The 24189-nt window shown below is 46.3% G+C and overlaps 1 protein-coding gene across 4 annotated transcripts in view; it reads left to right on the top strand.

Annotated features, from left to right (window-relative positions):
• LOC135914200 (GTPase-activating Rap/Ran-GAP domain-like protein 3) overlaps nucleotides 1-24189 on the top strand; it is a 557065-nt gene that overhangs the window by 391592 nt on the left and 141284 nt on the right. For all 4 annotated transcript variants that reach the window (XM_065446945.1, XM_065446944.1, XM_065446946.2 and 1 more), the window contains one exon: nucleotides 2171-2240. In XM_065446945.1, the coding sequence (XP_065303017.1) occupies nucleotides 2171-2240 (70 nt within the window). The remainder of the gene's footprint in view (nucleotides 1-2170; nucleotides 2241-24189) is intronic.

Below are 24189 nucleotides of genomic sequence, written 5' to 3'. Positions count from 1 at the left end.
CGATGCGAGCGGAGACCGGAAACCGCGGTGTTGTGACGTCAACTTTAGTGTTTTGCTCCTTCGCATCCTGCGCGACCGTGCCTGACCGTGCTTGTTTCTGCGTGCGTGCCGTCGTAATCTGCTTCGATCGACCCTGCATTTCTTTGTTGGTGCGTCTGTGTGTATGTAGAGTGGTGGTCAACGTGCGCAGCATCAACTGATGTGGTGGGCCGATCATGCCCTCTTTCTGTGCAGCCTACGGTCGCACGAACAACAGCGACCGCAACGATGTTGTCTTCCATTGCTTCCCACAAGACAAGAAGCTTTTAAGGAAGTGGGAGGCTGCTGTAAAGCGAAAGAATTTCAAGCCCTCAAGAACAACACTGCTGTGTTCCAACCACTTCCGTGACGACGATCATCACCAGAATTTCCACTAGCAGGCTTTCTAAACGCAGTGCGAAAAGATCGGAGCAACGAAAACAAAGACGGCACGAGTGCGGACTGACTGATGATAACTGGTGTTGGAAGGCCTTATGAATACACGAACTCGCCCAAACCTGGATTTTGATTTACTGCGAGCTCCTTCATGTTAGCACGCTGAACGGAAGGTGCATGTTTATTTCCCGCCCTCGACGCAGGTTTCGTCGCAAAGCGCCGCGAATTTTCTATTCGCACGTGTGTTGTAAGACAGCCTGCACGCAGCTACCATAACGCAGTGCAAATGTAGAGTTTGCATGTGCTGGAAAGCCGGCGCACGCCAGGACGCTACGCTCCCCCCGTCTCTCGCGCACAGCGAGAAACCGACCGTCTCACGTAGCCGACGGAATTCGCCGCCTTTAAGACTTCGGTTACGAGTAGTGTGCGGATGACGCACAGATGAAGGTCACTACACGTACTGCATGAACCGGGAAGCTTTTCACGCGTTTGAACCGTCTTTGGAGGTTGCCGACAGCTTTGGACAGCGCACAAATGCCGACGATCGCATCCCCGCTTACGTTCCACGAAGAGGCATGCAGGAACACAACACTGCAGTTGTTTGACTGGAAACGAGCTCACTAGATCGGGGAAAGATCGGCGAGATCACTAGATCGCTTTGCAAAAAACATACTCATCAAAGAGCATTTTCAACACGAGGAGATTCCAAGACTTCGCTTTCGTTCTCGTCGAAAGCACTGCTCGCACCAGCATCGTTTGCTTCTTCGAGTGGCCGGCTCTTTGCAATCGGCTCGTACATGTAGGGAGCAACGCCGAACTCTTCAGAAAAACGCAGTCTCTCTAAATTTTCCATTACCTCTTAATTTTCCATTACGGCACCAAACTACCTGGCACCGCGCTTCATGTGGAGCGGCAGCGGTCGGTCGCTAAAGTTGACGTCACGGGTCGCCCGACCAATCACAGGCGGAAACGAGACGCGCGAGCTGGGCGTGTCCGCTGCTGCACTTTTCGTCGAAATAAAATATATTTGCGCTTTCTTTCGCTCAATTTCGATACGATATTCGAATTCGGAGGGTTGAAAACCATTATGTACACATGTTCACTCATTTTTTCTGGAAAACCTTTCAGCTTCCCTTTAAAGCAGAATTTTTGTGTACGCCTTCACTCGCGCTTTGGCGTGAAAATTATGTTTGACACACACGAGAGTCCTTCAAATGTGCAAGCGCTCCTTTCCTGTGTTCACCGATATTTCAGGTGCGCATAGCCGTTAGACGCTCGCGTGTTTAGAGCATCTTTATTTTCTAGTCGCTAATGTCTCCCGTTCGTTCGTCATTTTGTCTGCAATTGACAGTGTACTGTGTTGTGTACACAGCTAGGGACTATACGAAGTCGTTTTGAAACTGCTTTCTGAAACTGACTTGCTCTTTTGGAATGCCTTGGTGCAAAAACAAAAAAGAAAAAAGGAAAAAAAATTTGCGAGGTTATTTTTGTGTCGGGGCCGGTGGTTCGCTGTTCTATGTCACCTTTCTGCAGCATATAATAAAACAATTTCATTATTTTGGAGGCTGTGTTGCCTTATTTACGTCGCCCACGAATAAGATTTCACAGCCAACCTAGATCTACACGCAAAGGTGTGCAGGGTTTGCGCATTTCTTTTATTGTTCTGCCCTAATTATTTTCACTAGTGGTCGTTGCTCTTTTGTGCGATGGTGTCGTGCTAACACGTTCTCACGTCCCTCTACCTCTCGTCTCGCAGTTCATCATCGACTGACCTTGCTGCAAGGAGAGGAGTCTTCAGCAGGCGCCATTATGGCTCCGTGGAAATGGTAAGTCCAGCTGTGTTTTACTTCGAGCTGCCAATTTTCTTCGAGGGCGAAAATTCAACGCAGGCAAGATAGTAGTTAAAAAATCGCAAGACGGCGCAAGATGGAACGGTTGCTTCTTCCACTCACGGCAATACTGTCAGTTATGTTTTACATATTTAGTTTTAAATGTTGCGAGTTGTTTATAGCTTTCGGTGAGTTTCTGCTCGCAGGTTTCGAGATATTTCTTCTCGCTTCAGTATTGTCTTCGGTTTGGCCTCCTGAGAAAGTACGATACGATGGCCATGTGTGACCGCGTCGACAGCTGGAGAGCTTTAAGCACTCCGTGGTGCACTCGATTTCATTAATCAGGAACCACCGCGAGAATGGAGAGTTTTTAGCGAATCCAAGGCAGCCCTTCAGTACATACAAAGCCCAATGCGCCACGGACGCAATGAACAAATAGCCTCGAAAATTCGACAGATCTATCATCGCAGCCATGACAAGGGACACAACATAATCTTTCAATGGCTTCCAGGACATTGCAACATCAGTGGGAATGCCGCCCGATCTGCACATGAAAGTGGTCAATGTCTCTTGATTCCGCTTTCTCGAACAGGCGGTGCGGCTGGGTTGCGATTGAGGTGCGGTGAACGTACGTTGCGCCTGTGGGACTCGAACGTTTTTCACCATGTGTCATTTGCGTTCGTTGTCTCCAGATATCCAGATGCATCTACCTTCAGGGTTACCACGACGTGAACAGACCATGCTGTAGCGTCTGTGGCTAGGCATAGTATTTACCAACTATCGTGCCTTCCTTATTGGAATGACCAACAGCCCCACGTGCGACACATACAGCTGCGAAAAGACGCTGGAACGCATTATCCGCGTCTGCCGGCGCTACAGTGCCGAGAGGCAAGTGATGTGCAGAGTGCTGGACCAACTGGACAATTGTCCACTATCAGAACTGAAAGCTGTAGGCCAGTTCTCCCAAAAAACATCTGCGCAGAAAGCCTTATTCGCGCCACTAAGGTTCCTCCCGTCTACGATAGACTTTAAGAACGCCGCCCTCTACCTCTCTGTAGTGTGTGGTTTATCTGTGCTCGTCTCTCTTTTTTTCACTCTCTACCCTTCAACTCTTTCTCTTTTTATCCCCCTCACCCCTTCCGCACGTGCAGGGTAGCCAACCGGAAGTACTTCTGGTTGACCTCACTGCTTTTCTATGCATCTTCTCTCTCTCTGGTCGTATAGACAACAATGGGGGACGGCTACGTTCAACTTGTAGCATCTTTGTAGCCCACTGCGATCGTTACGGTTGCTGGCATGAGCCACTGTGCATAGGCGTTACTGGTGGAGAGTTGCGGCGTCTTCAGTGTAGATCTTAAACAAAAACGAAACACACCAGTGGCTGCGACCGTAGCACTACTTTGGTCCAGCTCAAAAGAACATACTGCATAACTTGAGGTAAAGCGCTAAAGTGCACGCAGGACGACAGAAGGAGACGAAGACACAGCGCTGTGCCATCGTCTCCTTCTGTCGTCTTGCGTGTACTTTCGTGCTATTCCTCAAAGTTTGGTCCAGCTTTCTTCAGAGCGCCCCATGCACATACGCAGGCCTCCTAACAAAAGACACATTGCATCAATTTGACATCTTACGGTAATTAGAAATTGCGTGCGTGATTTCCACTATAGTCTGGACGAGGTTGGAAAACGAGGCCAAAATCCGTGCTGTCGACTATGCTAAATAAATTCGCTTTAAGTAAGTTACAATGGCTTTAGGCCAGGTGCCTTTTTGAACTGTAAATTTTTTTAATGATCTGTGGCAGGTAGCACAATTATAATCATTGAAATGGATTGCTTAAATAGGCAGACATCACTTGCAATCGAAATGTATAATTCACTAAATGACAAGATATCAGTGATTAAGCTTTTATCGAATTATTTAACGGCACATATTGCAAGTTGCGAATTGTAGCTGGTGAATTTCCAGTATATATCCAAATCGAATAATTTCTGAGGATGGCATCGGTTTCGATATATGCGCCGTCAAACTAGCGGTAAAAATTCACTGTTGTTCTACTTATACTTTTTTTTTACCATACACTGTTTTATGCATTGGGGCGCAAACGTAACTGGAATGCTAATGTATTTCGTTGCATACCTTGGGAATGAATATCTCAAAACGGGTGCCACCCTCAGGATTAATTCCAAATGCGTATGCCCTACGTCATCACCGGCTACAGCGTAAATTGCAATATGTCCCGTAACATAATTAGTTAAAAAGTTAATTCATAAAACTGTGTTATTAATTGATTATGCACTTCGATTTCTCATAGAACTAATATTCGCCTCCATGAGTAATACAGGTGATGAACTAGAATTGTGCTATCTGCCACAAGGCGATCTTTGCAAATTCTGTATAGCTCAAAGAATTAGCGGTGCGTCAATCCTTCCGAAATGACTGGTGGCTTGAATGCTATTAGCAATCTATTTATGGTTAGTGCGTCGCTAAGAGTTGGTGCTAAGTTTTGTATAATTATTATTATGAAACGCGGTACATACACAGGTGACACGTGCACAGTGAGCCAAATTGACGTCTAAGAGGTTTATTGAAGAGCAGCATATAACCAAAAGCGCGCACACACACACGCACACGCACACGCACGCACGCGCACACACACACACACATATATATATATATATATATATATATATATATATATATATATATATATATATATATATATATATATATATATATATATATATATATATATATATATATATATATATATATATATATATATACATCACACATTTTATGTCAAGCTTCTGGTACTGAACAAGCGCACATGTGTAGAAAAGCATAGTAGATGTGGTCAATACCAACGGATTTATTTAAGTCGAGTTTGCATAGCAGGCCTATCGAACTCCATCTTCGCTTTACTTATTTACAGATACCACTGTCTCGATACATGAGACAGCGATATCACAAGAGACATTGATACACGAGTGAGTACATCAGACAGTAAATCAAACAACAAACATACAATGCGTTTGAAACTTATTGCAAAATGTAGTTAGGCAATGATTTCACGAGCAGTTCATTTGGTTTTCCCGCAACGTTGTTCCAAATGTCGACAACGCTTGGAAAAAGAAAGAACACCTAAAATAATTTTTAAATGGCTGAAAAGGACCAATATTAAGTAGGTGGAATCGGCGCGTGGCAAGCCCAGTGGAATGGCTGAAAAAAATCGGTGCTTGAATTCAGCGGTGGCCGTGTACAATGTTTTGCAGCAAAGTGATACCACAGAGAAAGACATTCAACAAGAGCTGACACTCCCATAGAGACCAGCTGCCGAATTGACTGTAGCCCACCAAGGGGAGGGGATTAACACCTACCGATTTTGGTTTCGGGCGCGCGAGTTTTGAATGGTATAGCTGGCACGCGCTACGCCGGCTGTGGTTTTTTTCTGTTTTGCTTCTACTGCGTAATGTGCGCTGTCTTATGTGGAATCGTTTAATTAAACCGATTGCAAGCGATACTTACAAGCCTCAATCCAATCTGTGCCACGCGGAATGTCATACATTAGACGCAAAACGCCTCATGAAATGAGGAAATATTTCGCTCTATATAAATGCTCGTTCCAGGTTTTTTGTGCGTTCATCCAACGTTGTGGCACCAGGTAAGCAGCAGTAGTTCCCGTACGAAGCTCCATCGGACGGCATCAGCTGCAAAAAAAAAAAAAAGTAAATTACAAAAATGTGTCATTTTGGTATTTAGCCTTTGTAGGAATGCTGCGTGTAGAGGGAAAAGGTGCGAAAGTGGTGAATGGCCGACATTACAAACAAAATCAATTCAATTATACAAAGATGGCGTCGAAAATACCTTACTCATTCCAAACGGTACTATAAATTATGAAGAAAACATGAGATTTCCAAGCATTTCCCCCATTCCCGGGCATTATTTCCTGCACTTTAAGAGCACAAATGCACGGTCGATTGCGCGTTTCCAAAACAACTTGGCCTCAGACGACGCGATTGTACGCTACATACACAGAGGTGGCCACAACACAGGCTCTCACCCAGACCACAGTAGACGCTCGCAGAAAGCCTTCTACTCGTAATCAAGACAAATGCGTGGGTGCAAAGCCTATTTTCAGTCGTTCAGAAGACAGAATTTTCGAGTTCTTGGTTTTTGAGCAGCTAGGCGTTATCTTTTTCGCGTTCTGCCGGCGCAAGCAACATACTCCAGTGTTATCTCTATTGGTAATCGCTCGTCGCGTGTTCGACAAGCGTGAGTACCGAAAGAAGGCATATATTGCGGAGCCGTAGAAAGCGTTCCAAACTTTTCACTAAGATTCAGTACCTGCCAAACTAACTGTCACCATGGCCGGCTTGCTGTATTGCTAGCTGCTTCACAATTCCCCAGGTGCGGCGAGCGTGCCTCAAAAGTATCCTAAGAAGTTACTAAATTACAATAATTTTTCGGGTCAGAGAATACATCACGAACTTGTCCCATGCAGTAAAATTCAGCACAGGCGGAACTAATTGCGGCAGACAGCAGCGCTGCTTTTCGCTGAGCCAGAACGCCGGGCGCCGCCACTGTGCTTGAAAAGTACCACAAAAAGTAATGAAATCAGTTACGATAGAGAAAGCGCCAAAACGTGTTCCGATAAGATTCAGTACACGCGAAACTGCGTCACACGGCCAAAGTGGTTGTCGCTAACTGCGTCACAAAGCCAGGTGCAGCGAGCGTGCCCAAAAACTACAGGAAAAGGTATAATAATGATGGGGCTCATAGAAAGCGTAGAAAACATCTCTCAATACGAGTAATTAACTCAAATTACCTAGGCCTGGACGGGGGAGCTGTTTTTCGCTAACTGGGTCACTATGCAGGTTCGGATTTGTGCAGTAAGCCTAATTGGGCTTGAAGTGCATCGCAGACTTTCAAACAAAATTCCTCACCTTGCCGTAGTCCCGTAGTGGAGAGTGTCTAAATGCAGACGCAACGCAAGAAAACACCGGGAGCCCAACAAACGGGCTACATCCAAAACAGACGGGTCGCCAGGCAGGCGAGCTTCACAGGCGCAGCCTGCCTCGCTCGCTTTGGTGGCACGCCTAACGAATGACGCACACATATGGCGCATCTTGCGTGCCACTAGCTTGTTGCTAGGTGACGCAAGAAAAATAAGTCGCAAAGTATAAGTTCATTTATACGCAAAACTTTTTAGCTTTAGCGGGAAATAACTAAAAAAATAAAACGTTGTCTGTTAGTTCATTTCACATTCTTTTTTTCCGATGCTCGCGTCAACTAACGGATGGGGTTGACACTAGGCGTGACGTGTTTCCTGGTACCAGTTTTCGCCAAGTGTTTCCTCTCGTTCCATTTCTTTCTCTATGGCGATACACTGAAACGTGCGCCAATGAGCCAGGGGTTCTTTCGATAATGCGCATGCGTGAGATGAGGGAGAAAAATTGCGGTCATATCGGCAGAAAATGAACCGTACTGCTTTCTTCTATACATATGGCCTCAAGCTTTTTTATGTCAAGTGAAGTGTAGGGTGACCATACCATTGAGGCGTACTCTAGTAATGGTCTGATGTGGGATTTATAAGCGGTTAATTTGCAATCCTTGGTAGGTACTTGAGGGTTCGTTTTAGGTATCCCAGTTTCCCTAGTGCTCTAGCGCAAATTTTTCCATGGGAAGGTCCCACTTTAGATTTTGAGTGGAGGATAACTCCAAGACTCCAAGAGAAAAATTCGTCCGGGTCCGGAACGAATTTTTCTTCAACTGCGAAGCCTTTCTTTCGAGGAACCCGTATGGGTTTTCTTTGTAGCACTTAGCTATGTTTGGGTGGATGTCTCATTTTCCCTTTATCAATAATTAATAAAGGGAAAATGAGACATCCACCCAAACGTAGCTAAGTGCTACAAAGGAAACCCATACGGGTTCCTCGAAAGAAAGGCTTAGCAGTTGAAGAAAAATTCGTTCGGGTCCGGGACAAATTTTTCTTCAACTGCGAAGCCTTTCTTTTGAGGAACCCGTATGGGTTTCCTTTGTAGCACTTAGCTACGTTTGGGTGAATGTCTCATTTTCCCTTTATCAAGCTTTAGTCTGCGCAATATTGATTCAGCATTTAGAAGTTCTGGTTGTAAAAAGAATTCAATACCACTTTTAATCAAGAAGTGACACTCCGTCACCACGACCAGAAGGCCTGTCTTTACTTAGAACCGTATAACCAGGAGGCAGGAATTTATGATCGAGAATGGATTCATATAACCAAGTTGCAGTCACGCAGATAACGGATGGAATATGACATTCGATGAGCCAGTTAAAGCTTTCAGTTTTATTAATGAGGCTACGCGCAGTTAGATTCAAAAGCGTGAAGTATTGCGCACGAGACCGTCAGTCATTGTCCGTAGCGGTCAACCGATGGCTTTATCTAATGATGGCTTTTTTGCCATCGTTCCACGAACACCCAGCGTTGTCCACCAATAGATGATCCTAGTGCAGCCGGGTTTTTACTGCATTTGTCCACTTGGAAATTCTTATGCGTGACTGGCCGTCATCTTGCTGTACTGCCAACTAATAAAGGGCCGGGACCTCGTCAAGCTGTTCGAGCTTTTAGTCCCATGCTCCTCCCTTTGAAAGGAAATAAATATGATTGATTGATTGATTGATTGATTTTTTTCTTATCTCAGCGGAATTCTGCCACACCTCTCTGCGTATCTGCCTCACCCAGAGAGAAAAGTCTTCATTTATAAATATTTTCGTGCCCTTGAACTTACTTGTATTACTTAAAATAGCGACGTTAGTCCTAAAATCCAGCAACTTAATAATAACAGGTCTTGGGTTATTGCTCTTACCCACTCCCACCCTATGACAGCGTTCGATATCACTGCACTTAATGTCTGTAGTTTTGATCTAATCAGTCAAGTTACCGTTTCCAGCAACTTCCCTAAAGTTTCGCGAGAGCTTTCACCTGGGCCGTATATGAGCAAGTTATTTCTACGGGACCCATTTTTTAAATCGTCATTTTTGCGATCTAATTTATTGACAATCTCTCGAAAGTCAGTTATGCCTTTTTCAAGTTCAGATACGCGCCGTGCAACTTCGGTAATGGATGCAATGGACTACCCTGTATTAGTTAATCGCTCCTCGTAGGATGCAACTTTAGAGGAAAGACCTGCTATCTCTTGGCTAATTTCTGCCTGTCCTGAGAGTAATCCAAGCAACAGTTTTTCAATTTCGGGACCAAGGTTAGTCTCCACATCACCGCACAAGAGCAACAGCAACCTCAAGGAATTCATTAGCGAACAAAACACATTCATGAGGACCACAGGGGGGTCCGGCAGCAGCAGTGAAAAATTGTTGTCGCTTCTATCGTTTTTGGAGTTGTACTTCAAGCTTACCTGCATGACAGAGCAGAAGACTTTGAAGCGAATGCATTCCATGCTACCGCTGGACCAACTGACTTCCAGCATATCCAGTGTTCAAGGTGACATGCTGGCAAAGAAGTGAACGTGGTTTAGAAGAACTTGTTGTTGGGCGAGTTGGTGCATATTAACAAAAATTTTTTAAACTGCGCATTCAAACGATCACAGAGAGAGAGCACACAAGGACAGGCACAGTCCTTGTGCGCTCTGTGTGTGATCGTTTATTGGCGCAGTTAAAAAAAATGTTTGCTAAGTGAAGGTTCTCCTTTCTCCTTTTTTTCTCCTTTTTTGTTCTCCTTTCCCTCCTTATTCTTAACATTCTGGGCACTTTGTTTGCTATCATCTTTGTTTTTCGGTTGATGTCCCGAAAAGAGCATAAAACAATGGCACGCAACGATAAGAAAAGAAGAAAAAAAAAAAGGGGGGGGGGGGACACTGCAAGAGCCGCCGAGCTCGTTATTGTTGCGACACTGGTCTCCCGGAGATTAAAATAAATGTGATTACTTCGCCTTTCACTTGCCTTTCCTTTCTTTACCTCCTCAGTACTTTCCAGCCGGGAAAAGAAGTAAAAATAGATTAAAGTGGTGCGCCTTCATTACTTCCTGAGCTCATTGACTCGCCCCTTTCATCAACTGAACAGTATCATTTCAATTATTGGGCGCGCCCGGGCGTCGTAATATAATGTCTTCTGAAGTATTTCCTCGCCGTCTTTTCGTTTCCACGATATTTTTCACGTTCTCAATCTCCGGCTCTGCCCTTTTTCTGAAATGCGCTTGCAGCGTTAATTGAACACAGCCGGCCTATTACGGACCCCGATATTTGAGACTGGCCGTTTTGCTTGCTGCTCGTTCTTCTCGTTTCGTCGGTTTTACCCTGTCGCTCTCTCTGCTTTGCGTGCTCAATTGTTCTCCGTGCGTTTATTATTCTTCGTATCTCCTCTACGGCCGATCTCATCCCGCACGCATCGTTGTTCTCGAATCGCGCGTCGGTGCATGGCACATTTCCACTTCGACCGTAAATGGCTGTCTTTTTGTTTGTTCTTTCGTCCTTCTTGTCTCATTTTGGCTTCTCCTGTGTCATAATGGAAATCAGGTCGTCCGTATGGGTCGAACACGTCGCTACTGCCTTTTATGGTCATGGTGAGGGGCCATGTCGTGTCCTAGCTATGGTCGTCAGAATTTTTTTGCACTGTCTCAACAGTTTCAGAAAAAAAAAATATGGAAGCTGGGTTGTTTCGTATGTCCAAGCACTTCTCTTTTGGATAGACTAAACATTTATTTTATGGGACATCAGCAAAACTGCACTCATGCCTTCCAAGAATTTTCAAAATGTATTTCAGTGTGCAGTAAGGCATGCAGGTGAACGTGCGGTGTATGTTGTGGCATATACGCGGCCCTCAACAACAGCTTGCTGGTCCAGGCTAGTCCTGCGCTGTCCCTTTCAGCCTCTTTCTTGGCAGCAATGTAGCTGAGATTGTCATCTGATGCGCCTCATTGCAGCAGTTGCAGCGTAGCGTATGTAGTGTATGGTAGAATGTTGTAGCTACTTGTTACGCGCTGAAGAGATGAGGTGAGCACACAGGAGATCCACAGTCATCTTTCTGATTTGGTTTATTTGACATTTAGTTACCCGAATTATAAATTTAAGCACTTGTATATTATAACCACCACAAATGAGCAGCACTCGCTGCGACCTGGTCGCCGGCGAGAACTCCCGCCGGGTGGCCTCAAGAAACGTTCCGCCACCCCGCGAGAGAGCAAACAAAACACAAATCACAACTCGTTCACCTGAACCAATCAGGTCACACAGATTAAAGTAAGCACACCCAATTGCGGGCGGGCTTCGCTGAGTTTGAACTCAATGACAGCCGTCTGCCTAAAGAATTACAAGCCAAAGCGAAGTAACAACTTGCAGAAAACTACCGAGATAGCCTTTGGGCTTTTGATGAAGTAGAGGGAAGAACAATGGGTGTATAGAAAGCGAAAATGCACAGAAAAGTCGGGAAGCATTCACCGAACAGTTTGGGAAATTAGAAGACGGGACGGGACTTCTGTCACCAGTATAAAAGTCGGCCGACAACGTGCTCGCCCGGCTGGACCATTAGTCTCAGTGGGTGGGGCCCCGCCTGAGATTCCGCAAACTGGCCTCGAAAATCGTAGGCGAAAAGACATTTCGAGAGAAAAACCGATAAAAAAGAAAATAACACTGCTACACAACACAGGCGACAAAAGAGCGTAAAGACCAGCAGCTACGCGACAGTAGTATGAATTCCCAGTAGTATGTGTGTAGAAGACTTTTATTTCCCGCTTCTGTGCTTGCTTAACGTAACAACTATTGTTAACCATTTAGTCACAATGTGTTCTCATTCGAAGCATACACACTTTCGCATACGACAGCCTAAATAAACGTCGCTACACAGCGTCTGGCGAAGCCTGTATGACAACGCCACCGGATACAACGTGGAGTAGTGTATAAACATGGTTTACTGCCAAAAGCAACCATCTGCTGAGGAAAAAAGAAAAAGAAAGCTTTGCGGAACTGATTTCCAAGGTTGCTGGAGGATATAGTGGGTACATATACACATGAGAATATTAGAAAAGAGAGAGAGCTTTGTATATAGAATGGCCCCTTCGGATGCCAACTTTGCGGCCACGCTGTGTGCTTCTACGACGCAGGTGCAAACTCTCGAAAGAGATTCGTGTCTTGTTTGGTCTGGTGCGCTATTCGCCACGCCATGCGAGTATAGGCACTGCCAGCTCCCGTGTCTAAACAGACGACAGCGCAAGCGGAGCACAGATGCATGAATCTAACCGCCATGAACAGCCCCTCGTAGTCTTCATCCCCCCCTCCCCCCTCTTTTTCTTCTTTTTGTTTTCTTTGGCACTTTTGGGGCGTGTAGCTTTCCCATCCTCCAAGTCACGTGGGCGTCACGAGTCAGTCGCATCTGGGTGAGATCTCGTTGCAATTGTAGAAAGTGTTCTTATGACAGCTCACGCGGTTTCGAAATCACGTCCGGCGAAGGAAGGTGACTTCGCTGTACCGTATACTATCGCTGGTGAGGTGTCGGTTGACCGGTGACACCGATTTGAGTCGGTGAATCATTCGAGCGCAATGGCTAAGCGATCTTTTTTTTAAATTAGTGGTGTGTACTGTACTCGCGGACAACTTTCTGTGTCAATGAATGCTATGCTACGGAGGCAAAGCGCGTACAAATAGCAGCTTCTGAAAGGAGTCCCACATTTTCAACCGCGTCAGCTAAAGGTGTAGAAAAGAAAATATAAACACCTTATTTAGAACAGCAAAATAAGATGGGACACAACGCGGAATGTTAAATTTGACTTATTTTTCTGCTTTTCTCTTCCGCGTCTGGGCAAATGTGAAACCCTGGCACATGTAAGCTACGCTTAGTGTTTGTTCTGAGAAACCAAAAGCGCTGAAACCATATGCTGCCGGACTACTTGACGCGGTAACACATGTGGTGGTGCTGGTGGTAGTGCAGCAGACGGGGTTAACCTGGCATACATAGCTGACAATTGTTTCGCCTGAGCATGATGCGGGTGTTACTATATGTGTCACAAGGCGTCGAAGAGCCCCGTGTCTCGCATGAAGGCTATCAGCAGTCGTTGCACTCTCTTCCTGATTGCCGCGTTCCCTCCGGGGAAACCGACGTCTTCAACGGTGCTGTGCGAAAGACCATTATTTAGCAGGCTATCGACCAACGCTTTTTCTTTCTGTGTCGAACTGAGGGCATAGCCAAATGAAATGTTCGATGTCGCTGATGTCACCACAGAAGCACAGATCGGCGGAGTGCATCGTCCAGTCTTGAACTACGCGCAGTCGGTTCTGATGCGGTACAACAGCGCTGCTTCTTTGCAAGTAAATCTATTGGTCACACAGGCTTGGTGTGGAGTCTGGTGGATCGCCCTAAAGTGAATGCGGATTGTATACTTCATTTTTTTTAATGTTTCGCGCTCTTACTTTTGGGACACATGTCAGTGCTAGGCGTGCAAGAGCATCGGCTTTTTCATTTCCTTCAATTCCTGCATGGCATGGTATCCGTTGAAGTTTTGCGGTAGCACATGTGCAGAAGCTCCGCCCCCATAGCTTTCCATTCATCGCCACAGAAAATTGTCCTCGAGTATACGCCTTTCCATTTATTTTCACTTCCGGTGCTTACTGTGCTTATTCTGGCTTTAATATTGCACGTTTTTGCATCACCTTTATGTGAACGGGTTTGCAGTCCTACCCTTGGAAAGCGGTGTCCCCTGGTGAAGGCGGTGACACCGATTGACAGAAAATTTGTACAGTGAATTATGGTTGGTTCATTTTCATCTGCGAAAAAAATTGTACGGTATTGAAAGTTCAGTGACGCAGTCCAGATCATTTTTCAGCATCGTCCATTAGGCCAGTATGGAACATGCTTCTCCGTTAAATTTTGCAGGTCTACTACAACAGTTCTTTTACGTTCAAAGTGTCGCTTAGTTACGACATCGTCGTCGTCAGTCATTATAACTCGTCAGCAGCCCAACCTATTCGCCCACAGGAGACCAGCGTGAGAAGGCAAGTGAATGCATTCGGCGTAGAGTGAGCGAAGCGAACCTAAGACGAAAACTGTACATTACTTCTCGTGGTTACGCAAATGTGCAGCACATCTGCCATATTCTTCACTTTTGTAACCCGCTACGTTGGCTAAGCAGCTGTGGCGTTGTGCCCTTGAGCGAAAGGGGCCGGATTCACAAAGCTTTTCGTTCGTAAAGCGCTGTTTGATGTTTGCCGACAACTATACCGATGTTCGCTATAACATGCCTAACATCATCGTTCGCTGGCATCTGCTCTTACAAACACTCCTAGTGTAATAACTTTTGTGGAAACCGACACTGCTTTCTCTTCAGCGGCGGCAGCATTACGCTGGAAGCACGATGCAAAAACGGCTAAAAGTTTTATACAATCAAGGACAACATTGTTGTAGTAGCGATAGAGGATGGAGGAGATGAAATAATGATAATGATGATGATACTGTAAACTGGTATTTGCTTTTTGGCGCCTACTATCGCACTTGCCATTGTAATCTGGGACCAACTTCACAAAGCTTTTCTTTCGCAAGTGCTCTTTGGCATTGGCCAGCCGCCTTTGCTAATAATATTTCCAGCACAGGCGCTACATTTACGTTTCCATTAGTTCCAACAGCGTTTATTGTTTTCATTGTCTGTTGTTAGCTGATTTTTGTCTGATAATGCACATTTCATCTACGTTTCTTTATTTTTAATGCCTGAGCACTCCTAGGGTGCTTCACGCACTTTCCAGGAGCGATCTATCTATCGAGCTATCTATGTTTGTATCTAACCGTTTTTCCGCGTACCTGGGTCACCGGGCACTCCGCAGTCGAATGCATAGCTCACAGGACTGCTGTGCTGAGGGAACAGGGTTAGAAACAAACCGTCAGACCAACTTTGGTCACTGAGTGAATGTGTACACATGTGGCGCTTCTTCAACGAACTTCTTTCACGCCGAAATGTGTCCCTGTAGATGCTGGACTGGGTGGGTACAGCTGTTCAGTGACACTCTTTGATACTCACTTAGGTCACTATTTATGTACCAGTAGGTGCGTGTACTTCGTTGTACTTCAATAAAGGAATGCCGCTCTACAGTGATGAAAAAGATCCCTTAAATTTTTCTGTTGCCGAGCGGAATAGAACCAATGTCACAAGGGCTCCTAAGGACAGCAAACCGACGCATTATTAGGCTGCACCACAAATGCACTGGGTATGTGCCACTCTTCTATGAACCTCTCGCCAACTTGAGTCACTGAGTATGTGGCACTGTGTGTGCGGCAATTGAAGAAACAATTCCCAGCGTTCGCTTGTAACGGAGCGCGATGCTTCTCGCCTCGGAGGCCACGCGAGGACTTCTCGTCAGCGCCACTACCTGGCGCATCGTGTCCAGAAAGAAGCCCAGTTGCTGTATGACGCGTTTCTCAGCGTTCGCACGCACCGGCGCTCCGTGCATTTCGGGAGAGAGAGAGAGAGAGACAGAAGTCATAAGGGAAAGGCAGGGAGGTTGACCAGGCTGAACCCGGTAGGCTACCCTGCACTGGAGAAGGGGAAAATGGATTGAAAGAGGAGAAAGAAGAAGTTCACAGTTTGCACTATTACGCACAAAAGCGTTCATCACTGGTTCAGTCACAGGCGGTCATACAGGCTGGTGCACTTAAAGGGACACTAAAGGTTAATATTAAGTCAACGTGGACTGTTGAAATACCATCCCAGAAACCTCGAAACGCTTGTTTCGTGCGAAAAAGAGACTTATTTTAAGAGAAAATGCGTTCTGAAGCGTCCGCGTACCTCTAGCGCCGTTCAAATCACCCGCCCTCCGATCGAGGAGTATCGACGTCATGGTCTCATAGTGACGTTGCGCCGTCGGTGAGTAAAACGGCTCCCGCAGACGGCGCTACGGCTTTTCTGCACAAAACGCTAACGCGCGGCCAGAAACATAGCCAAGACAGAGCCGACAGCAGCGCGAAAGCGGAACTATGGTGGCTAGCGGAAGGCAAAGCGCACGACGATAAGCTGGTTCTTTATTTTATGACGCCAACTTGGACGCTCGTTGGAATGGATGACACTGACAACGACACATTAGCTCGCGATGCTGGGCTCAAGTTCAGCGATTTAGGCACTGATGAACGTGACCTGCTGTCGAGGGCTCGCGCTGCCGGCGTCGTTGCGTACTACTACGACGACGGCCTGCTTTGAAAGGCACTTCACGCGACTTCAGTAAGTCGGCGTTGAACTCGTAATCCTCTGGACGAAAGTGCAGTGAGCACACTACGTGATTTTTCGGCTCTTTGCCAGCGCGCTGCGGCAGAGGTACGGCATTTAACCACTTCGAACGGAGAGGTTCACTCGTTGGCACACAGTGATAAGTAACGTTGGATTCGCCGCTTCAATTGCCCTTGGCCATGTTCCGCGGACCGTTCGCGCATCCCACGACATCACATGGACGTGGCATTCTCGCTGCTTGTTCCAAATGCAAGTTTCGCGAGTCAGCAGGACAACCGCAGCACGACGCGATGAAGAAACAACCGAAACTCCAAAGCGCGCGCGGCGTAAAGTCGAGCGCGCTGAGTCGAGCGAAAACGAAACCTTTCGACCACCCATACTACTCAAGGGTAACGTCAAAGTGTTAGTTTTTCTTAGAATCAAATAGAAGTAGACAAGTAGCATTTTCTTCCGTGTTATAATCTAATGAAGTTATCTTTTTAATACAAGTAGTTGAGCACTAGTGACATAAATTATGATGAGTGCTTTCGTCATCGGGCTAGTACCGGAATGTCGCTGGGGGGTCTCAAATCGTGTCATGCATATATCTCAATTTCTTGGTTACTAAAGCTCTATTCGCGATTATTGACGCCTTAGACGTTCGCTTTATCACTTTAACTTGACTTTCTGGTAACCTTTAGTGTCCCTTTAAAGAAACACACCAGCGCGTTAGTGGCCTTGCGCATAGCAGACGCACGAAGCCAACGGCCCAAGATCTTCTCCTCTGTGAAAGGAAGGTTGCCTAAGCGCTCCAAAGCATCTCGGAGGCCACGCACAGGCTTCGGGGTGGCGGTGCTAGATGGCGCTGAGTGTTCTCAGGGAAGCGCGAAAGAGGAATTCCACCGCAGTACATGCCTCATACATAACTCGTTTCTGTGCTGGCAATACATTGTGTCGCTGTATTGATTCGATGCTAACCGCATTACCGTCGACAGTCATCGTGATGCCGATTTTGTTTCTGTTTACATTCCACGTACGTTTGTTTAGAGTCTCCTACGTTTTGAAGGTAGCTGATTTCCACGCACAGTATGTGGATCAGCTATGCATATGTGACATGCATATATACATCACATAACCGCATCATGTACTTATGTAATGCATGCCACATGGTGTAACATGCACAACGTGGCACATCGCTATACCACTGTACAACTATTTTTCATTTCTTTCATTCGCCTAACAACGCGCACACGCTTGCTCACTTTCAATCGCACTAGGCTCGCGCAGTTCCGACGTCGGCATCAATACTCGCCAGCGTTACGCTTCTCGCTTTTCTTCCAAATCAGTCTTTTGCTTTTCCGCGGGTACCGACTGTATTGGCTGACTCCAAATTTGGCGCTTTCGTGCCAATTGAGTGTCGTATTGTTCCGGCGTCCGTTCTCTTTTTTTTTCTCGAGACGACGTGCTGTATTTGCGGCCGTTTTCACGAAAAAACAAGCATAGCGGCGCCTCGCTTCTTTCACTCATCTCTTCTGCAGTGGCCTTGAAGCCATCTGTGCCGCTCCGACTCCTCGTCGTTCACTTCGCGTGAAGCCGGTTCGAGCACCTGCTTGCTTCTCGGACATACCGTGCACCTAAAGGCGCCAGGTACCGCGAAGTGGCCTATTGAGAGAAAATGATGTTTCGCATTTAAAAATCAGCCATCCAAAGGGCTTGCGTTGACGCTGGGAGCACCGTTATTGTACTTACTCGCTATCAGGGCGAGCAGTTTCTGCAATTCAAGCATCAAAACACAAGGACACGTAGAATTTGGTTGCGAACGTTTGCTGCATGCGGCTCCTTTGGAGTTACAGCGCTATACATGTATACGCATAACTTGGCCCCTAAAATCAAGAAACACACTCGATTCCAGAAGATGAGATTGGTAGTCATGAAAGCCAAAGGTCGTGGAAGTGGACGACTCACTTTCGCGGTATACATGAACAAGGTATACATGAAACAAGCAAAAGCCCCTGACGGGTTTGCGAAAGCTCGAAGTACACCGGCGTGTATGGTATGGCCCCTCGCCATGGCGTGGCCTTTCCTCGGAGTCTGACGTAGAGGTGCTGGGAAATGACCGCCGTTGAGTGTGCCTGTTTTATTGTACGCTCGCTGTTCACGTTGAGCGCACGCACGTTCGGTTCGCGCTATCACGGTGCGCGTCTGACGCTGGATCTTTCGGACACGCTGGACGCCATCGCCGCGGCCATTGCGCCCACATCTCCCGCCCCTGTTGCGGTCCTCCAGATAGTCTTGTGGCGCTCTCAGTGAGCGCCGATCCTTTTCTGGTGCATTTTCCTCAAGACGAGAAGCGAACGAGCTGCGAGGACTGGACACGTCAGACACGCACAAACGGGGAGCACATTTGGTCCGTACAATGCGCGTCGCCATTACCCCCTGCGAGTGGTATGGCGAACACGTACCTTTCTTTAACGTTCGTGTGCGCTGTGCAAGCGGACACTGCCTAGACAACGCTCAAAGCAGACCATCGCGTTCGACAACGGGAGGGGTGTACGCGATGTATACGACCAGCAACGGGAATCGACGCTCTCCGAACAATGAAAAAGTCATTCAGGCAAGCGGAGCAGTGCTCATGTACGATGCAGGCAACCACAAATGGTGCCTTTTCATGCCCGAGTCGATCTGGTAATGTAAACATGATTCGTCCGCGCGTAAGCGGTAGACCGGCGGGAATGTTTCAAAAGTGTCATTCAATACCTGAAGCGGGGAAGGGGGGAGAAGGGGGGTGGGGGGAGGGGGGTGGGCAGCAGAGGATCTTTAATGCCACTAAAACGGGATTTTTCTTTTTTTTTCTTTTTTTATTGTTGCAAACTGGCCTCACGCCGTTCATTTCTCAGAAACGAGATGGCGATTTCCGAAGGGACCGTTTGCATGTAGATAAAATTCCCCGCACATCTTTTTTCGTTAGTTTGCTTCGCATGGTGCTCGTATACTATAGGACATCCCTATGCGTGTCGTTTGCGACGGCTGTTCACTTCTCACGCGCATCCGTGGCCGTGGAACTTCGTTCCCAGTGTTGCCCTTCTTTTTTCGTTCGGCCCCTCTTCGTGAGTCCTCCTTTGGGCCATTCTAACAGTGCACGAGTTTCTCCAAGGGGAGAGCGAAGCAATTTCCCTGAGCGCAGTTTCTGGTACAGTGAAGCGACGGGCGCTGCCGAATCGGTCGAGCGTCTTGGTAGAAATGCCAAGGGGGAAAGGGGACATTACTGCTTACGCGCGCGCGGATCCATTTTCTCGCGCAGCGCGCATTATGGCTCACCAACATCCATCTTGGAACTGCAGACAACGCACGATGTTCAAAGGATTGTTGAGCTTTGCCCCCACACACACACACTTATTATTTTGTGCTTAAGCCTTTACGCGTTTCCTCCTTGAGCGGTCAGAATCATCCTCTGTTCGTAGCTTTAATACCCGCCGTCGGTCAAGTGAAACTACTAAAAGATATCCTCTTTTTTTCACGTAAAGGAACCAGTGGATCAAAAAGATCAGAGCACGAATTAAAACGTATGTAGAAGTAAAGCGCTTTTTAATAGCCCTGCTCAGAGTGGTCTATACGTTGCGGAATCTCGAAAACGCTGACGTACCGTACAGTTACAGTATGATAAGGGCAGAAGGATGCACTGTCATAAGCTTCATTTTCTCTGCACTGTTTTGTTAAACACGGTAGAAGTGTTTGGAAATCTGGAAGAGTAAAAGTGAACTTAGTTGCCGAACGGTTGGTGTGGACTAATTTGAGAAAAAAAGAAAGAAAAAGCTTTGAAGAAATGAAGTCTGCTGTATTTTTTGCGAATGCAGCAACTGATTGCAGTCCGCAAATTGGAAAATTTCAGCGTTTCGATTGATTTTGAAGAAGCCAGACTAACTATAATATACCGGTTAGTATGTTTAGGAATTATATTAAGGGCAGCTGTTTTATACTTCTACAAATTGGGCAAAATACGGCGTTCCAAAGATGCGCCTTTTTTTAAAATGCCTGTCCCATATGGCTATCTGCGGAACTAAGCGTGGTGGGCCCGCTGGAAATGGCTCAAATATAAGCTCAGTTCGGCATTCATGCTGATAGCAGTTCTTTCGATCCATGCAACAACGCAGCGAACTATTGAGCTCGCCAAAAAATTATTTCGCTTTGATGACCGGTGGTATCGGCAATATTTACTCAGAAAAGAAGGATGTCGTTGTATTGTCTTACTTGATCACATGTTTTTCATAGCTTTCGCAATGTTCTTGTCTCTTCGAAAGCCAGGTTATCGATCCTCTCAGAAAATGTCTGAGCTAATATCGCGCTCCGTTCAACGCTACTATATAGGCAATGGGTATGCAGGGTGCTTTTTCTTTTTAGTTCGAACGATGCTTTTTAATAGAATGGAGCATATACCTCAATTCGGCCTGTATGGGCGGATCATCTGTAGAGGTGGATATTATTTTCAAAAAAGCACGGGTGGTTAATTAAATAAGTACACTAATTAGATTTTCATTTTTCACTTTACGACACGTTAAAATTGCGAAATCGAAGCCGTGAAATAAAGCGAATAAAGCGACTTTGCCTAGGCATACGGAGGAGTTCCTTTGCTCGTGTTGTATGCGTTTGTCCCCTAGGCGTGGCTCGCATTGCGTAGTGGGATTAAGTTTGTTTACGCTCCGATGCTGGCTGCCCGCGTTGTGAGGCAGTGGGCACGGACGCCCCATATGGTGATCACGGTGTCTGAGGATACGCCGGACAGACTTTCTCGCGTCTGCGGCGTTGGTGCTGAGTCAGACATGCCGGATTAAACCTTTCTTGTCCCTTATGACGCTTTACCGTCAAAATAACATCACTGATTTTTCTGGGAATCCAAAATCAAGAAAGGGGCTGACAGATGGACAGACGGGGCACTAAAGACAACGCTGTATAGGAAACCTTTTGACAAACAATAGTGCCTAGAATAAACGAGCCTCTATCCCAGACATTGCAAACAAGGCATCTTTAAAGGTCAAGCCACACGACTACGTAGCATTTGCCTTGAAACCCAAGACTGCATAAAGAGACTCCATCACCTTAAAGAAAACCAATCAAACAGGAACCACCCAAACAGTGCCCTTCAAAAAGCCTACACCGATGCAACCAAACTTGATCGAGCCGAGGTCCTCAAGCCCCGCTCTAGGATTACAAGAACAACAACGCTTCTTCTCACTAATAAATTTTCAAACGCACTCCCAAACGTGAACAACATCCTCAGTAAATACAACACAATTCTTACCAGCAACCAGAAACTTAATAAGATTTTTCCCGACCCGTTCACAGTAGCCTACAGATGCAACACTAACTTTAAGGATATTCTTGTGCATGCCAAACTAAGGACAAAGACGAAGTTGGGAACCGGTCCTTGTGGCCGCCCCAGGTGCTCTACATGCAAACATATTCAATCTAATACTATATTAAAACGTACAGCGTCGAATTATTCACACAAGGTAACTTCGAGTTTCACTTGGACATAAAGTCTACAGTTTAGAATGTACCGCTTGTAGTAAACAATATATAGGTGAGACTAAACAACAAACTCATACAAGACTCAACGGTCACCACGGAGATACAAAACACAATTTGCCTATAGCAGTAGCCAGCCACTTCAATGAACATGGTCATATATTCGACAAAGCAAGGCACTATATACTACAAACAAATTTCCGTTCACCTCGTGAGAGGAAATATACGGAATCATACCTGATACACAAGTATGAATGCCTACACCCGACGGGAATTGGGCACGTGGCAACTTAGAATCTTTAAAAGCGGTAACTTAAACCTGAAATTCTCATATCATCAACCAAGGCACAAAACACATTGTGCCACCATCATCATCATCATAAGCCTGGTTACGCCCACTGTAGGGCAAAGGCCTCTCCCATACTTCTCCAACTACCCCGGTCATATGCTAATTGTGGCCATGTTGTCCCTGCAAACTTCTTAATCTCATCCGCCCACCTAACTTTCCGCCGCCCCCTGCTACGCTTCTCTTCCCTTGAAATAAAGTCCGTAACCCTTAATGACCATCGGTTGTCTTCCCTCCTCATCACATGTCCTGCCCATGCCAATTTCTTTTTCTTGATTTCAACTAAGATGTCATTAACTCGCGTTTGTCCCCTCACCCAATCTGCTTTTTTCTCATCCATTAACATTACACCTATCATTCTTCTTTCCATAGCTCGTTGCGTCGTCCTCAATTTAAGTAGAGCCCTTTCGTAAGCCTCCAGGTTTCTGTCCCGTAAGTGAGTACTGGTAAGACACAGCTGTTATACATGCGGTAAACGTCTCCGTAGTGCCTAGGCAGAGTCATATATTTAAGGAGTAACAGCCCCCACATTTTCTCTCTCGCGCCCGCTCTTACTCGCGCATGCGCACAAACGTCCGGCGCCTTCGGAAGTGCCACGCCCCGCTGTACTTACTAGCAATTGCAAAGTAGCCGCCTGGCTCCTCTCTCGCGCTTCTTTATGGACACGCTGCGCCATCTAGTGGCATTGCCGAGAGGTCCGCGCGTGACTTGCGACGCGAGAAGCGTGGCGCGCCGGTGCGTGTGAACGCTGATAATTGTTCCCTCGCTTACCCTACACTCGTACAGAGTGACCGACGAGAGCTTCATTGAAGAGCGGCACATACCCAGCGCATTCGTGGTGCAGCTCGCTAATTATCGGGTTGATGTCCTTGAGGAATCCGTGTGACTTGGGTTGGATTCCGTCCAGCATCGGAGAAATTTAAATGATCTTTTTTGCCATTGCAGAACGACATCAAAGAGGTTCATTGAAGACCAGCACAGACTGAGTGGCACATGCCCAGTGGTACATGCTCAGTCCTAAAGTAGGCGTTTTATTTCAGAGAGTTTCACTGAAGAGTGGTACATACCTAGTCCCGCGACTACAATGACCCCTGTTTGCGTGAAAGAGCTTTGTTCAAGAGCGGCGCACATGCGCACATTGCCACATGCTCAATGACTCATGTTGGTCCGACGGTCGGCTTCGAACCCTGTTCCTTCAGCGCAGTAGCCCGGTGCTTTAACCATTGGGCCATGGAAAACACAGTTACTCATGTTGGCGGGAAAGTGGTTAGATACAAACATTCGAACGTGTATACATAGATACATAGTTGTAGTTAAGCCCCGAAAATTCCGTCAAGTACCCTAAGGATACCAACGCATTAAAATGTTATGTGTGTACTCTCGTAATTCTACATGTATTTTGCACTTTTCTTACCCAGAAATGACATGAACTCTGATTGAATTCCGAATAATTTCCGTAGAAATAATGCCGAAAAACTACGAATTTTAAGAATGCATGCGGTATTTTTCGTTTGATGTGCTATGTGCACGCTCGCTTGCTCACTTTATGCCATCACTTCTAGTTCCTTGCTTGTCAATGTCAAAGACTTGCTCATTGCTCGTTATGGGCCGGGGTGACCCTGTTATTTCGTCACTTAATTGTAGGCCAAAGACTACACACGTGAACGGATACATCCTACGTGGATACTTTAGGTGACTGTGGTTTTTTTTTTTTTTGTAACGCTGATGCACTTTCTTTCACGACAGCCTCGTAACTTCTCGACTGGAAATGTTGCCAATGAAATTAAATATTTCGACGTCTTTTTCAAATTATCCCCAGGGAAATTATGCGGAAAACGTACAGAAACGGTTGACTTCATATAAAAACGGCTGTTTCAACGGCTTTCCTAGGAACTCAGCCTCATAAGACG

The sequence above is a fragment of the Dermacentor albipictus genome, chromosome 1, assembly GCF_038994185.2.
Source record: "Dermacentor albipictus isolate Rhodes 1998 colony chromosome 1, USDA_Dalb.pri_finalv2, whole genome shotgun sequence".
Taxonomy (NCBI): domain Eukaryota; kingdom Metazoa; phylum Arthropoda; class Arachnida; order Ixodida; family Ixodidae; genus Dermacentor; species Dermacentor albipictus.
The sequence above is the reverse complement of the archived record's forward strand: the minus strand, read 5'-3'. Positions and strand labels throughout refer to the sequence as shown.